Source organism: Miniopterus schreibersii (assembly GCF_964146895.1).
Source record: "Miniopterus schreibersii genome assembly, chromosome: 5".
In the NCBI taxonomy this organism is placed as follows: Eukaryota; Metazoa; Chordata; class Mammalia; order Chiroptera; family Miniopteridae; genus Miniopterus; species Miniopterus schreibersii.
The window spans coordinates 63,413,231-63,429,825 of NC_138106.1; the positions used below are offsets into that span (position 1 = coordinate 63,413,231).

Genomic DNA, 16,595 nt, shown 5'->3' on the forward strand with positions numbered 1-16,595 from the left:
GGCGAGTTCCATGCACACTTATGGTCTTGAAATGTATTGCCCCTGTCATCCTGGAGGGTCAGCTCCATTTCCCAGCCCCTTTCTTTCGAGCCCTGTACACAAACCTCCTGGGCTCCAGCCTCCTTCCACCTTCTACCTCCTCTACAGGAAAGAACTCCCTCAATGTCCTACCCTCCAGCAGCAAATGTATCTACACTGCCAACCATCATGACATCTTTCCTTCTTAGGTCAGAGGAAGGAGCATGACTCCTCCTCTGTAATAAATAATAAAATAACAACACTCACGATGCACCCTTCACCCTACATACAGTTGCATGATCCATTTGTGCTCTAGATCCCACCCTCTCCTCCTCCCCTTGGTCCACTAATTCTTCACCTCTCCAGCTTCTCTGTTATCTCCTTCCCCTCAAAATCAAGTCCCTCAGACTTCCACTTCCAGCCAAGATAGAGAAACAGTGAAATTTACCTCTCCACCTGAAACAACTTTTTTTAAAGAACCAAAATATATTCAACGATGGTTTTCCAGACACTGCACATACGATAACAAAAGACAATGATGCCTGAAAGGAAAGAAGCAGGTGGTAACTGTAACTGCCCTTTGCCTACAGCCTTGAGAGCATTTCCAAGCTGCCGCATAGGCAGGCGAACCCAGGTGCAGCCTGGTGAACTACTTCAGTTGAGGCGATGGAGCTGAGCGTCTTGAAAGACCAAGCTGATCAGAATCCACAGGCAGCACACAGGAGGAGAGGGCTGCAGAGAGAGCACTCGGGAGGTCTCCGGAGCGCCCCACCCGAGCATTCAGAGGAGTGCTTGTGCCGCAGCCCAAGCTCGGCTGCCTGCCGCCACAAAAACCAAATGTGTGAGACAGATGCTGGTAACGCAGGAAGTGGTTTTACTCAAGTGCCAGTCACCTGAGGAGATGCGGACTCCTGTCACAAAGCCTATCTCAACATCTCAGTGCAGGCAGAGGTTTTTATAAGGAGGGAGAGGCAAAGCAGAACAAAAAGATCAAGGGGAGGGTGTGGAAAAGTTCTCTACGTGCAGACCAGCACAGTCCATTCCAATAAGGACCTCGAAACTGGTCAAGTGATGGTCTAAGTGCGTGTCCTCCTGGTCTCTGTCATGCTGGTTCAACGTGTGAAGGTCAGCAAATCTCCTGGAACTTGGATGACTGCAGGTCGGAGTCTGCAGCTTCAGTAAGTTAGTTTCTAGGATTCTTATACAAACATGCTGTTTATCTACAAGCTACATTTTAGTCAGAGTCAGCATTTACAGAAACAATGTCAAAAGAACGGTGGGGTGGGTTACAATTCCCTCTGTTACATAATGAAACTACTAGAAGCTGGGGAAAGGCCACCTGAGAGCCTGAAAGAGAACAGTAACCTGAGCTCCCACGGGGCTGGGATGTTTGGGGGACACAAACATTCAGTCCACAGCAAAACCCAATAAACAAAGAAATACCATAAGTAAGTTAGACCTATAAGTTGTGAGCTACCACAAGCCAACAAAATTAAAAGGACAGCACCATTTTATATAGAAACTACTCCAAACATTTTGGTGATGTAGGGGTTCATGCAGGGGGTGGCAGATGTAGGGGGAGGGGAATCCTAAGTACCTTCTTAGTGCCAGGCACTAGTCAGGATTCAGTAAGACAAGGGCCATGCCCGTTACTGCCATACAGTAATCTTCAAAACAGACTCATCACCAACTACCTCCCTGAAATACTCCTTTAGCTTTTTGCCAGGAGTCAGCTAAAAGGGCGCCTCCTTGAAAAGGCATTCATTCCTTCATCACTCTTAAGCTACTCTGGAGTAGTAGCCCGCTTTCCTTTCTTTATATACTACTTTTCACAATTTCTAATTATCCTTTATTACTATATGATTATAATTACTTAGTACTATTATTTTCTCACATGCATTATGTAGAATATGAGCTCCATAAATGAAGAAATCATGTCTGTTGTCTTCACCACTGTACCCTTGGTGACTAGCAGAGTTTATAACCATTGTAGGCTCTCAAATAATTAATATAACCAAGAACTGACACCAGGATGAGTTTCCTGATGATCGACATTTCCCAAGGTTGTTAGCCCCAAATCCTGCAATTTGGTTCCCTTAGTTATGAAAGAGTATACTCAGCACTCACCTCTACCTGAGTAACATTCACGATCAGCACCACTACCATCAACACTGCAAGCAGACAGCAGAAAAGACGCAGCTTAAAGAAACTGAACCACATTATCTGGCTGTGTCTTGATCACCCATGGCTGACGCCATGCTACCTTCATGCCTCAAAACTCCATGTCTTTGTTTTTCTGAGCTGCAGATGAGCTTTCAGTTTCACGTGTTTCTTTTCTGCTAGCATCCTTAAGAGTTCTTAGCATAATGGAGAAGCTGGGATTGATCTAAGCAGCACATTTTTCTTCAAAGGACTCCTGCAAAGAGAGATCAGAAAACACATCACCAACTGTAACAGCCTGGGACGGGGTAAGAGGAAGGATACATTTCCTCTTCTTTAACCTCACTGAAGGCCCAAAGTCACACGGAGAAAGCAAACAGCCAGAGCAAAGTAACATCTATTCCACATCCGAACAATTTATTGAAATCCAACCCCAGCCCTACTATCTATTTAGGTTTTAACTTCTAAGAGAGCAAAGAAGAATGTTTTTAAACTCTTAGAAATGGCAAAGTTAAAGTAACTTAATTTTCTACAGAAGTCTAAGTAAACAAAATCACTTCAATTCCATTATAGTTCAAGTTATATAACATTGCAGTAATTATATTTAAAGAGGAAACATTGTGGTTTTAGGCAGGGTTCTGGAATACTGTGCAAACCATCCTGACATACTCTGAAAAACAAAGAGTGCTTTCCCTCTGTATGGCAGAAGTCAGGAAACACCCTTTGGGTCTCCAGCTCCCCCAACACATATGTGATCCCCATGCTCCCTCAGCTGGGTAACAAGGCACAGGAAGAAAGACACCTGCTCTGAAGATGTAGGAGAGAAAAGCAAAGCTCGAGGAGAAAGTAACAGGACACCCAACTCCTTCCTCATATCCGCTACAGGCAGAGGACTTCAGAGTCTGCTGCTCCTGTTCCCCCATGTAATGAATGCAAAATGTTCTCCCCAGCCGCTATTTTGATATAGGTAAGCAGAGAAAGTGCTAGCATTTTATTCCCGGCGAGGCTTTCCACGGAGGGAGGGAGGAAAAGGTGAAGATTCAGGGTGCAGATCTCGGAACACCTCAGCTTTGTGTTGGGGCTGTAAGCTCCCTATTCCCTCGCTCATCTACTCCCCCTGCCTAATTCATTCCCATGCCACAAGGACCATGACAACCCTTCCTCACCCCCGCTTCATAAAGGAGACAAGGCTAAGCCACTGCAACGAACTCTCCATCCTCAAAATTCCCACAGACCTTACTATTCTCACTTCTCAGCTGATCTCGTAATTGTATTTCTTGTTTCCCCAATTAGACTACACCATTTATGGCCATATTTTTTTAAAAAAGAAACAAAAACCATACATCATAAACAAACAACGTAATGATAATCTATCATACTTCTTGCCTCTCAAAGTACTTAGTTCTTTGCATGATATAAGCTGATTCAACATTCCACACAACAAATAATTAGGGAGGCCTACTCTGTACCGCACACTGCACTAAGTGCCAGAAATTCCCCTGGAAAAGCTTATACTTGTATTAGGCCAGAGGCGGTTCCCCTCCTAAATTAAAGAGGAATAAATCCACCCCTCTGCCCACTTCCACAGAGATGCCAGCTACTGTGAAAGGCTGCACTTAACCATTTCCTGACCCCCAACACTGCCCATTCCAACACCCAGGCACCCACCCCCCCCAAAGTGCCTCTAAATTCTGGAAAGGAGATGGCCATGAAACAGAGGAATAAACTGTTACCAGGGCTCAAACTGCTCCTCTGTAGAAATCCCTCTCAAGGAGTTGGCCATAAGAATCAGGTTTCCCTGACGGCCAGAGAGGGAGGCGCCCAGAGATGAGACCCCACAGGAGTCAGCTGCACCTGACAGGCATGGCCTACGTGCTGCAGGAACACCATCAGTTTAGAGAATGTGAGCGAGGTTCGGCGCCAGCCGGCAGCAGCACAGCAGTGCTCAGGGGCAGCAGACTCCAGAGCTAAAGGAACTGCAGAGAAATAGGCAGAAATGCAAATATGCAAAAAGCCCTTTGCGGCCAGAGACTTCTACTAAACATCGTTGTGGAGGATCATGTCAGGAAAAGACCTCACTTCCTGCTACGAGCACGTAGAGCATGCAGACAGGAGAGACCATTTGTATATCTAACTAAATGTAGCCTGAGGAACACCAAACAGACCTCTCTTTGAACACACATATACTAAAATGTTGCCAGTTGTCACACTTGGGCAGTTTTCACTTTTCTCCTTCACCTTTTATTTTATGTCCTAATTTTTCACCAGAAAATAAATATCACAAATATTAAGAATACAAACATCACATGATCTCATTTATATGTGGAATCTAAAGAACTTAATAAACTGATGAACAGAATAGATTCAATGACATGGAAGCACAGATCAGACTGATGAATGTCAGAGGGAGGGAGGAGGGCGGGTGGGTGGAGGGGGAGAGAGTAACAAAGAATTTATATGCATATATGCACAACCCAAGGACACGGACAACGGTGGGGAGAGGGGTTGGGGATGGGGATGGGATGGGGTGGAATGGGTCATTGGGGAGAAAAAGGGACATCTGTAATATTTTAAACAAAAATAAAATTTTAAAAGAAGAAAAAAAAGAATAAAGCTAATTTCTAAAAGTAATAGCTAAAGATAAGACAGAAGGAAAAACAAGGCATTAAATACGATATGGGAAAACAATTCAATTTAAAATGAAAGACTTAAAACAAAGGCTAGAATAAGAGACAAAGAAGGACATCACATAATGATAAAGGGATCAATCCAGCAAGTGGCTACAACCCTTGTAAACCTTTATGCACCCAACATAGGAGCATCTAAATATATAAAGCAAATCTTGATGGACATAAAGAAACAGATCGACAGTAGCATAGTCATAGTAGGAAACTTTAACACCCCACTGACATCAATGGATATATCTTCCAGAGAGAAAACAAAAAAGGAAACACCAGCCTTAAGTTATATACTAGACCAGATTAATCTAATTGACATATTCAGAGCATTTCACCCCAAAGCAGCAGAGTACACGTTCTTTTCAAGTGCACATGGAACATTTTCTAGGATAGACCACATGTTAGGACACAAAACTAATCTCAATAAATTTAAGAAAACTGAAATCATATCAAGCATTGTCTCTGACCACAATGGTATGAAACTAGAAATCAATTACAAGAAAAAAAACCTGAAAAAAACACACACAAACATATGGAGGCTAAATAACATGTTACTAGCTCAACTGGATTTTGCTCAGTGGTTAGAGTGTCAGCCAGGGACTGAAGGGTCTTGGGTTCGATTCCAGTCAAGGGCACGTATCTTGGTTGCATGCTTGATCACTGCCACCCCCCCACCCCCCCACCCCCCCCACCCCCGGTCAGGGTGTGTGCAGCAGGCGACCAATTGCTGTGTCTCTCTCACATCAATCAATCTCTTTCTCTCTCTCTCCCTTCCACTCTCTGAAAAAGCAATGAAAAAAAATATCCCTGGGGGAGGATTAAAAAACAAAAAAGCCACGTAAATAACATGTTACTAAACAATCAATGGGTTAACAATGAGACCAAGGAAGACATTAAAAGATACCTTGAGACAAATGAAAATGAAAACACAACAATCCAAAATCTATGGGACACAGTGAAAGAAGTCCTAAGAGGGAAATTCATAGCAATACAGGCCTACCTCAAGAAACAAGAAAACTCTCCAATAAACAATCTAACCTTACACCTAAGGAACCAGATAAAGACACTACAAAGAAAGAAAATTATAGGCCAATATTCCCAATGAACACATGCAAATATCCTCAACAAAATTTGAGCATCTAAATATATACACTAAAAAGATCACACACCACAATTCAGCAATACACTAAAAAGATCACACACCACAATCAAGTGGGATTTATTCCTGGGATGCAAAGTTGGTACAATATCCGTAAATCAATTAACGTGATACCGCACGTAAACAAAATGAAGAATAAAAATCATATGATCATATCAATAGATGCAGAAAAGGCATTTAAAAAAGCCCAGCACCCATTTATGATAAAAACTCTCAGCAAAGTGGGAATAGAGGGAACATACCTCAACATAATAAAGGCCATATATGACATACCTACAGCCAACATCATATTCAATGGGCAAAAACTAAAAGTACTACCCTTAAGGTCAGGAATAAGCACTGGCCAGTGTGGCTCAGTTGTTTGGGCACTGTCCCCTGCATCAAAAGGTTGCTGGTTGGATTCCCAGTCAAGGCACATGCCCAGGTTGAGTGCAGGAGGCAGTCTATTGATGTTCCACTCTCTCTCTCCCTCTCCCTTCCTCTCTCTTTAAAAATCAATTAAGCCCGGCCGAGAGTGGCTCAGCGGTTGAGCACGGACTTAGGATCCAGGAGATAAAGGTTCAATTCCCTGTCAGGGCACATGCCTGGGTTGCAGGCTCGATCCCCAGTCGGGGCATGCAGGGGGTAGCCGATCAATGACTCTCTCATCATTGATGTTTCTATCTCTCTCTCTCCCTCTCCCTTCCTCTCTCTCAAATCAATAAGATATATTTTTTTTAATAATAAAAATCAAGTAAAAATCTTAAAAAAAAAAAAAAGATCAGGAACAGACAGGGATGTCCACTTTCACCACTCTTATTCAACATAGTACTGGAAGTCCTAACCACAGCAATCACACAAGAAGAAGAAATAAAAGGCCTCCAAACTGGAAAGAAAAAAGTAAAACTGTCCTTTGCAGATGACATGATACTGTATAGAGAACCCTAAATATCCCATCAAAAAACTGCTGGAACTTATCAGTGAATTCAGTTAACTTAAGTAGGATACAAAAATAAATGTTCAGAAGTCAGTTGCATTTTTATACACAAATAGTGAACTATCAGAAAGAGAAACTTAAAAAAAAAAATTCCCATTTACAATTGCATCAGAAAATAAAATTACTAGGAGTAACTTAATGAAGGAGGTAAATGACCTGTATTCAAAAAATTATACGACACTAAAGAAGATACAAATAAATGGAAGCACATACTGTGTTCATGGATAAAAAAATTAACATCATTAAAATGTCCACCCTACCCAAAGCAATCTACAGATTCAACACAATTCCTATCAAAATACCAATGGCGTTTTTCACAGAACTAAAACAAATAATCCAAAAATTTATATGGAACCACAAATGATCATGAATAGCCACAGCAATCTTGAGAAAGAACAAAGTTGGAGGTATCATGCTATCTGATATCAAACTATACCACAGAGCTACAGTAATTAAAACAGTATGGTACCGGCATAAAAACAGACACACAGATCAATGGAATATAATTGAGAGCTCAGAAATAAACCCAGGCCTTTATGGTCAATAAATATATGACAAAGGAGGCAAAAACATACAATGGGATAAAGATAGTTGGGCAGATAAATACATGCAAAAAAATGAAACTAGACCACCTTCTTATACTATATCCAAAAATAAGCTCAAAATGAATTAAAGACTCAAAACCATAAAACTAGAAAAAAACATAGGCAGTAAAATCTTGAACATTTCTCTTAGCAATCTTTTCTGACATATCTTCTCAGGCAAGGGAAACAAAAGAAAAAAACAAATGGGACATCAAACTAAAAAGTTTTACACAGCAAAGAAAACTATAAACAAAAAGAAAAGACAACCTACTGAATGGAATAAGATATTTGCAAATGATGCACGTGATAAGGGATTAATATCCAAAATTTATAAAGAACTCATACAACTCAACACCAAAAAACCAACAATCAAATTTTAAAAATGGGCAAAGTACCTGAATACATACTTCTCCAAAAAGGACATACAGATGGCCAACAGACGTATTAAAAAGATGCTCAATGTCACTAATCATCAGAGAAATGCAAATTAAAACCAGAATGATATATCACCTCACACCTCACAATGGCTACCATCAATAAATTAACAAACAAGTGTTGACAAGGATATAGAGAAAAGGGAACCCTCCTGCACTGTTAGTAGGAATGCAGACTGGTGCAGCATCTATGGAAAACAGTAAGAAAGGTAATAAAAAAATTTTAAATGAAACTGCCTTATGACCCAGCAATTTCACTTGAGTATATAGCTGAAGAAACCCAAAACACTAAGTTGAAAGAATATATGCACCCCTATGTTCATTGCAGCATTATTAACAAAAGCCAAGATATGGAAGCAACCCAAGTGCCCATCAACAGACAAGCGGATAAAAAAGTTGTGGTACATATATACAATAGAATATTACTCAGCCATAAAAAAATGCAATCTTACCATTTGCTTTAACATGGATGGACCTAGAGGGTATTATGTTCAGTGAAATAAGTCAGACAAAGACAAAAACTATATGATTTCACTTATAGATGGAATCTAGAGAACAAAATTAACAAACAAACAAAAGAGAAACAGACTCATGGATACAGAGAACTGAGAGAACTGATGGTTGCCAGAGGGAAAGGGGTTTGGGGTAGTGAGTGAAAAAGGTGAAGAGATTAAGAAGTACAAATTGGTAGTCACAAAACAGTCACGGGATTGTAGAATGCAGCATTGGAAATATAGTCAATAATATTGCAATGACTATGTATGGTGCTAGATGGATACTAGAAATATCAAGGAAACACTTTTTTTTTTGGTGTTTTTTCTAATCCTTACCTGAGGATATTTTTTCCATTGCTTCTCAGAGAGAGTGGGAGGGGGGAGAGAGAGAAAGAGAAACATCGATGTGAGAGAGACACATCGATTGGTTGCCTCCCGCATATGCCCCAACTGGGGTCAGGGATCAAGTATGCAACTAAAGTATGTACCCTTGGCCCGAATCAAACCTGGGACTTTGATGCTCTAGCCACTGAGCAAAACTGCCTGGGGCAGCACTTTGTAAAGTATATGATTATTTAACCAGTATGCTGTACACCTGAAAATAACACAAAATAATACTGAATGTAAACTGTAATTGAAAAATAAAATTTGTTAAGTAATTAAATTAAAAGATTGAAAGTGAAAGAAAAAATATGTAACAGGTTTCTGTGATTTTCTTATAAATGTTAAAAGTAGGCATTATAACAAAATAAGCTATTTGCAAAGAGAACAGAAAAATACCCTTTAGTATCTCAAATTGCCTTAGAATTGAGTAAGAGCAAAAGTGCTAGATGGGAATGACTGTAGAAAGAAGTTTCCTAGATCAACCCAAAAAATAAAAATATATAATAAATATACTTTATCTTTATTGGAAATTTCCAGTTCCCAAGAAAAGATGCTTATTAGAACTAAGAAATTAAAGTTTACATCTAACTTTCTTTCCAGTGTGAAGTCCTGACCTCAAGCAATCAGGACAGCAGCTCTTATTTGCCACATTGGAAGCACGTTCATGTTTTTTTCATTTTTATACCATTCTTCTTGCTGCAACAGAAATAAGTACATGATGTACAGGTTAATGTACTGAAATGAAGTCAAGGAAAACATACTTGAAATCAAGAGTACCATTTTAAAGCAGAGATGTACAGAGACTTCAGTACAACATAGTGAGAGGAGTGGAGATAGGAATATTTCCTTTCCTACCAATAAAACACAGTATCTGGCTATTTATATACATAAACATGGCAAATCACTTTCAGATATGAGCTGGTCAAAACTTTATATAAATGAAGGAAATGTAAACCAAAGGTAAAAGCTCCGTGTATTCTTTTTGTTTTTCTTTCTTTTTTTTTCTTTGTTAATCCTCACCTGAGGATATTTTTCCCATTGAATTTTATTTATTTTTTGTTTTGTTTTTATTTTTGTTTAAAATATTACAGATGTCCCTTTTTCTCTCCAATGACCTGTTCCACCCCGTCCCATCCCCCTCCCCAGTCCCTCTCCCCACCATTGTCCGTGTCCTTGGGTTGTGCATATATGCATATAAATTCTTTGGATACTCTCTCCCCCTCCACCCACCCGCCCTCCTCCATCCCCCTGACATTCGTCAGTCTCATCTATGCTTCCATGTCATTGAATTAGTCTGTTCATCAGTTTATTAAGTTCTTTAGATTCTTAAAGACAGAGGAAGGGAGGGTGGAGAGAAAGAAAGAAACATCTATGTGAGTGCGAGAGATGCATCAATTGGTCACCTCCTGCACAGGACGAATCTGCAACCCAGGTAGTGCCCTTGACTGGGAATCAAACCCAGGAACACTTCGGTGCATGGGCCAGCACTCTACCACTTAGCCACACTGGCCAGGGTCATGTGCTATTTTTCTTAAAGAGTAGAATAATTACGTAGTTCAAAGATTCACCCTACCAGAAAACAAGGGGCATCAAGACAAATCTAAAAGTTATGATTACCCCATGAGGAATCTAAATTTGACCAGTCCTGCTTTCAAATTTTTCTGAAGTGTCTGTTCACTGCTTACTCATGCTTCATATTTATGTGCAAAAGACAAGCAGAAAGTAAAAAGCATGATCTGCTTTGCCAAATTTTGATTAAGACTGCTTACCAGCCAATCTAACTTCTTTATGGCCTGTGGCCACAACCCTAGACTGCCATTAGGTACTTGACTTCCTAATCATTACCTCACGAGAGAATTATAAAGTGATTGCTTACATCACTTGGAATGGAATTACAATTGTCAATAGCACAAATAAGATACTTGAGTGCAGTACTAAACAGAAAATTAGGCAGCAACCCCATCCTCTGGGAAGCTAATGTTCTTATATAACCATTCCACAAAGAATATTTTAGAGGACAACCATACATCCAGTTTCTGGGGCAGTCCCCTTCCTAAGTACTATGACCTGTAATTGTACTTATCAGAGCAAGTATCTGCAATTTTAATTCAGAATACATGGACCCCTACATAAAAGACAAAAAGCACAGATTTACATGAAACAAACCCAAACTTAATGTTTATACCTAAACTTTTCAAAGAACAACTGTATTTTTCATAAGGTACTGAGTAAAACCTTGAAACTTAAAAGGGCAGGGTCTAAAGAGAAAAACAGAGACACATCCAAGACCATGACAATGATGGGTCAACCAAAGAAGGTCAATCCTCGGACAGAGATGAAGCAGAGACAGAGGTCTGCAGGACTTGTTCTCCCAGACCCCATTTCTCCTTCACCCACCCCCACCCCACAGGCGAAAGGTCCCCATGCCTTCATGGGGGGGGGCGAGTTGGTAGAGAAGTGAAGTAAACGAATCAGTTAAATAAGTCAGGGAGCAGCAACTGCTATAAAGAAAAATCAGGGCATGTTGATAGACAATGGTCTTCAACCTTGCATGCACATTTATATAATGTTGGAAGCTTTTAAAAATACCAATGCCCGGAGTACACCAGACCAAATGTACCAGACACAATCTGTGGGAGTTGGGCCAAGAAACAGCTTTTTATAAAGGTCTGGAGATAATTATCATGTGCAGCCAGAGAGCAGAACCACTAGGGTGGCCAGGGAGTGTTATCTGTATCAGTTGGTCAGGGAGGGCCTTTCTGAAATGTCTGAATTGTAACTTCCATGGCATGGTCGGGACACCCCAATTCCGAGGCACAGGGGACAGCCAACTCGACTTTAGTGATCTATCCCTACGTTTCCTTTATCAGTAACAAATAACAGCACTTTATCAGGCCCAGAGAGACTGTGAGGATAACAGACAGAGAGAGAAGATACTCAACAAAGGCAAGCAGAACCCAACACCACGGAAGAATAGCGTGCTCCGGCCTCCACTGTAATCAGACAACTGATCGGAGCAGGCAGTCCCGCCAGCTTCAAGCACACCTAGATGTTCCAAATGATACTTAACCACGGTGAGGAGGGGGCGGGCCCATCAGAGCAGTGGGACTTTATCTTTAGGAAATGTGTTAACCATCTTCCTTTAGAGTAAATAACGAAAAGCAGGGAAAAGTTTACAAACAGGCAGTTACACGCAATGTTTTTAATAAACCCTGCCCGAGACTCCCTTACCACTCTCGTGGCCTTCGATCAAGCAGATGCGGGCAGCAGGCCACCGTCCCCGCGTCACACCTTGTCCGGTCACACTCGTTTCTTCCCGTCTGACAAGAATCTGATGTCAGTAAGGCCAGAGGAGTCCAAAGCGCGGGGGCCCAGCGCAGCGATGGGGGGCGGGGGCGGGGTGTCTGTAAGCGGCCGTCCCGAGGTCTGGCTGCGCCCCGCAGCTGCGAAAGCTGCACGAGCCCGCGCTGCAGCAAGTCCAGAAAACCGAGGGTGGAGACGCTCCCGCCCTGCCCCGGCCCCTCCCAACGGGACCGCCCCGGCTCGAGCTCCAGGCCGCGCTGCGGCAAACGCGGGGCTCCGACCCCGTCCCAGCCGCGGGCCGAGCCCGTCCTTCCAGGCTCCGCGCCGCAGCCGTGCCCCCGCGGCTGCACCTCCTCGGCGCCGGGCCGGGGCCGGGGCCGGGAACCGAGCCCGCGCGCGCTGGGAAGAGCCCTGGAAGCGCCGAGGCCCGCGCGAGCAGCTGCGCGACGGGTCGCCCGAGGCGGCGGAGGCTCGGCCGGGTGTCCGCACCCAACCCGCAGGTCCGCACTCACCTCCAGGTCCCGCAGGCAGCCCCCCGCTCCCCGGAAGCTGAGGACACTGATGTTCAGGACAGTCGCTGCTATTTCAGGCCGCCGGGACCCCCGCTTCGTGACCACGCTACGTCGGCCCACCCCCGACCCGGGGCTCCGATTGGTCGAGCTTCGGGAGGGGCGGGCCCAGGACGCTGACTGACAGGGCCGGCGCCCAGCGGGGGCAGCCCGGCCCGGAGCGGGGGGCGGAGCTGGCGCGCCCAGCGGTCCGCACCATCCGCCCGCATCCCGGCTCCTGCGCCTCCTGGGTGCCCTGCAGCTGTCGCCCTGCGGACTGAAAGCTGGGCCTGCTCGGGACCCGGCTGCTCGCCACCTTCTGACAGGCAGGGTTTCCCCAGGGAGCATCCATTTCAAGTCTTTTCTTGAAAAGCGACCAACCGGAGATGCTCCTACTTGTGCCTCCACGAGTAGGGAATGTACTGTTCCCTGTGTCAGAGAGACACGATTTGACAAGCACCATCGGGGGACAAGTGGTCCTTGAATCTTTACTTGATTCTTAATATTCTAGCATAGTAAAAGCTAGGAAAATCCCAGGACAAGTGGAATAGGGAAACACAGGCAGATTGTTAAACAGCAGTTTGCAGCCACCTAGTAAATTCTAACTTCCTTAAACTAAGGACACTTGAGAGTAAATGGTTTGTTAGATGGGCCAGGTACAGAAGCTCACCAGGGCAGGAAGCCCCAGACTCTGCCTAGCAAGGGGCAGTAGTGGGAAAATAAGAACCTCACCCCCAGGTTAACTTTTCCTCCCCTAGCATATTGCTGGTTTTTCAGTTTGGATCCCTGACTTTTCACATAGCTAATCATGCAGTTTAGAGCCCCCCCTGCCCTTGTCCTTGGTAAAGATTACATCTCAGTTTTATTTCAGCCTCAGGCCCAAAAAAGCAGCAAAACCAGACAAGTGATACCTTGGCTGCCTTAGGACAAGCTGCAGTGACTAATGACCCCCTGCCCTGGCACCAACCAATCAGTGGAGACCACGACTCTGAAAGAGCACATCTGGAAAGCTAATGAATATTCTATTGAGACATTCCCCTAAGATTTCCACCTGCAAGAAAGAGATAAATACACTCAGGACAAAGGACCCAGTGAGCACTTCACCCCCCAGGGGAGCACACCTGTGCCATCTCCTTCCCCCTTCTTCCCTCCAAGGGGACCCCACGAGACTTGCAACCAGGGGAGCAATGGGAAGTCGCAGCTTGTCCTGGGCTTGCCCCCTGAAACTGTCTGCAAGGCCCCTTTCTCTCCCTCTGGTTCCTCACTGAGCCAGGGCAGCCAGCCTAGGCGCTCCTGTTACTTCTATGCACCTTCCTTGTTTCACTGTCCTAAGTATATTTTGGTATATTTTTTCTGCAGCCAATAAATTCGTACTTACTTGGCTACACTTTGTCTCTTGACTGAAATCTTTCCTTCAAGAAGACAAGCACGGAGGTCTCCTGTCTCCCAGGAACGTTACTAGTCCACTTATTCTTCTCTTTGTCCTTGAATAAGCCCTGTTCCTTTTACTCTCTGTGTACAAGATGTGGGGCTTCCAGCAAACCGTCTGAACATCCCTCACCTTGCCCCCCAATTCTGGACTAGCCTATTTTGGACATTCTTCTAACCAGTAAAATATCCCTAGCAGCCTTGTGAAATTTAGGAACTGACACACGTCCTTAGAAGACAGAGGGATCACTCTGCTGCGAGAGAACAGTGGAGGTAACCGAATTTATCCAAGCAAAACCCAGGCTCTGGAAGTATACCTGCCCCCAGGTTATTACCTCAAGGCTGAAGAAGAGGAATTCATATAAGCTACAGCTAACATTAATTATTTTTACATGTATTGACCACAATGGACTCTACGTGTTTATTTAGATGATTTTGTGGCAGGACTACATGCATGAATGACCAGCCTCATGAATGGAACAAAAGGAGGTTCTGTACTTGGGCAGCCTCTTCTGGAGAAAGCATTTCATTCTCCTCATTCCTCCAGGAAATTCAGCCTTCCAGAGCCTTTTGTAATCATAAAAATTGCTTCCATTGCCTCTGTGCCTAATGATGAAGAGCCCCATGGGACAGACTTTTGCTCTGTCAAGTCCTGTCTCCCCAGTAAGTACACTCCCAGCCACCTATATTTCACAGTTTGGCTCTCTGGCAAATGGCAAATACTTAGACAGGATATGCTAAGTGATCATAGTTTTGGACTGCATTAGTGATCCTTATTAATGCCCATTCATACAGGCAGTTGTAATACTGAGGAATTTGAATGTTCTTACATATATTTGACTGTCATTATAGCCATAAACAAGAGTGGCTGGACCAGAGAGGCCTGTCCATCACTACTAGATTCTTAAAATAGCTCTGACTACACAATCACCACACTCGCATTGCAGAACACTGCGGTAGGAAGAATATGCACTTTTGGATCCTAGCCTGCCTGGGTCTGATCCATAGATTTGCCTCTTACTAGAAGTGCCATCTTAGGCAAATTGCTTTACTTCTCTGAGTTCATTTCCTCAACTATAAATTGGGGGCAACACTGCCTGCACTTAGAAATAAATGAAATTACAAATGAAAAGTACCTAATACGGTGTCCCAAATCTCGTCTTCTTGAAGTCCCTATCTCAGGTTATGACACAGCATAATAAATTTCTAAGTGTTGCATATATGATAACCTAACTTAGTTGGGGAAAAAATGAGAACATATATAAATATATGTATGTTGTGATATAAAACCAAAGGAACTGTTCATTTCTGACTTGTCTGAAAAATAGTTTAGATGCTAATGTTACTATATTTCTTTAAGCAAAACAAAGCATGGATCTTAAAATTAGATAAGCAAAAGCTAAATTAAACCTGTTTCTGATGCAGCTAACTTGAGGGGATACACCAGCAAATCTGGCTGCATCTCTGGTGGCAGAAGCTTGGAGAGCACAAGCACTCCTGAGCCCATGTCAGCTCCTGATTTAGTTCCTTTGCTTCCTCTTTTTGAGTGACTGAAATTTGGGCTCCAAGAACCATCGAAGAAGCATTGATCAAAATAAGTGCCTGCTATCACATTAGATACCAACTACCCTATTCCAAAAACACCATGAACCAACCTTGAGAGGATTCTGCCAAGGGTAGAAAACTAAAAGAAAGAAATATTTGGTGCCTGTATTAGTCTGCTCAGGCTGTCTTAATAAAGTACCATAGATCTGGTGACTTAAAAACAGAACTTCATTTTCCTCACAGTTCTGGGGACTAGAAGTCACTGATCAAGGTGCCAGCTGATTCAGTTCCTGGTGAGAGCTCTCTTCCTGGCTTCTAAACACTTTCTTACTGTGTCTTACATGGCAGGGAGAGAATGAGAACTCTCTGGTGTCTCTTCATCCTCTGAAAAGGAGAGCAATCTTGCCCTGGCCAGTGTGGCTCAGTTAGTTGGGCATCATTCCGTGCACCAAAAGGTTGCCAGTTCAATCCCTGTTTGGGGCACATACCCAGGTTGCGGGCTCAATCCCTGGTAGGGGGCATGCACGAGGCAACAGATTGATATTGTGCCCTCATGTGGATGTTTCTCTCTCTCTCTCAAAATCAATTTTTGAAAAGGACAGCAATCTCATCAGATTAGAGCCCTACTCTTAAAACCTCATTTAACCTTAATTGCCTGTTGCTGGGAAAGGCAGTCTCCTACATACAGTCTTTCATGCAGTTAGCCTTGGCCAGGAGCACTTACTTTATAAGAGATAAAATAGTCCTCAACAGCTTGTGCTGGGCTTGTTTCCCTATTTCGCAGTTAATGCATATTCCTTTGCTCTGCTTCAGAGACCCCAAAGAGCTCCTTCACCCCTTCCACCATGTAAGAACTTACCCAGAAGATGGTCATCCATGAATCA

General features: G+C 43.3%; 1 protein-coding gene across 5 annotated transcripts in view; it reads right to left on the minus strand.

Moving 5' to 3' along the window:
• The window catches only part of NXPE3 (neurexophilin and PC-esterase domain family member 3), a 42,810-nt gene extending 29,963 nt beyond the window's left edge, over positions 1-12,847 (minus strand). The window contains exons 1-4 of one of the 5 annotated variants that reach the window (XM_081137920.1): positions 12,703-12,831; positions 12,119-12,207; positions 9,502-9,583; positions 2,146-2,434 (exon numbers count right to left, since the gene is read on the minus strand). In XM_081137920.1, coding sequence (XP_080994046.1) covers positions 2,146-2,238 — 93 coding nt within the window. In that variant the 5' untranslated portion in view covers positions 2,239-2,434; positions 9,502-9,583; positions 12,119-12,207; positions 12,703-12,831. Of the gene's footprint in view, positions 1-2,145; positions 2,435-9,501; positions 9,584-12,118; positions 12,292-12,702 lie in introns of all 5 variants that reach the window. The other 4 variants (XM_081137918.1, XM_081137919.1, XM_081137916.1 and 1 more) reach the window with 4 other exon arrangements.
• Positions 12,848-16,595: the final 3,748 nt, after the last annotated feature.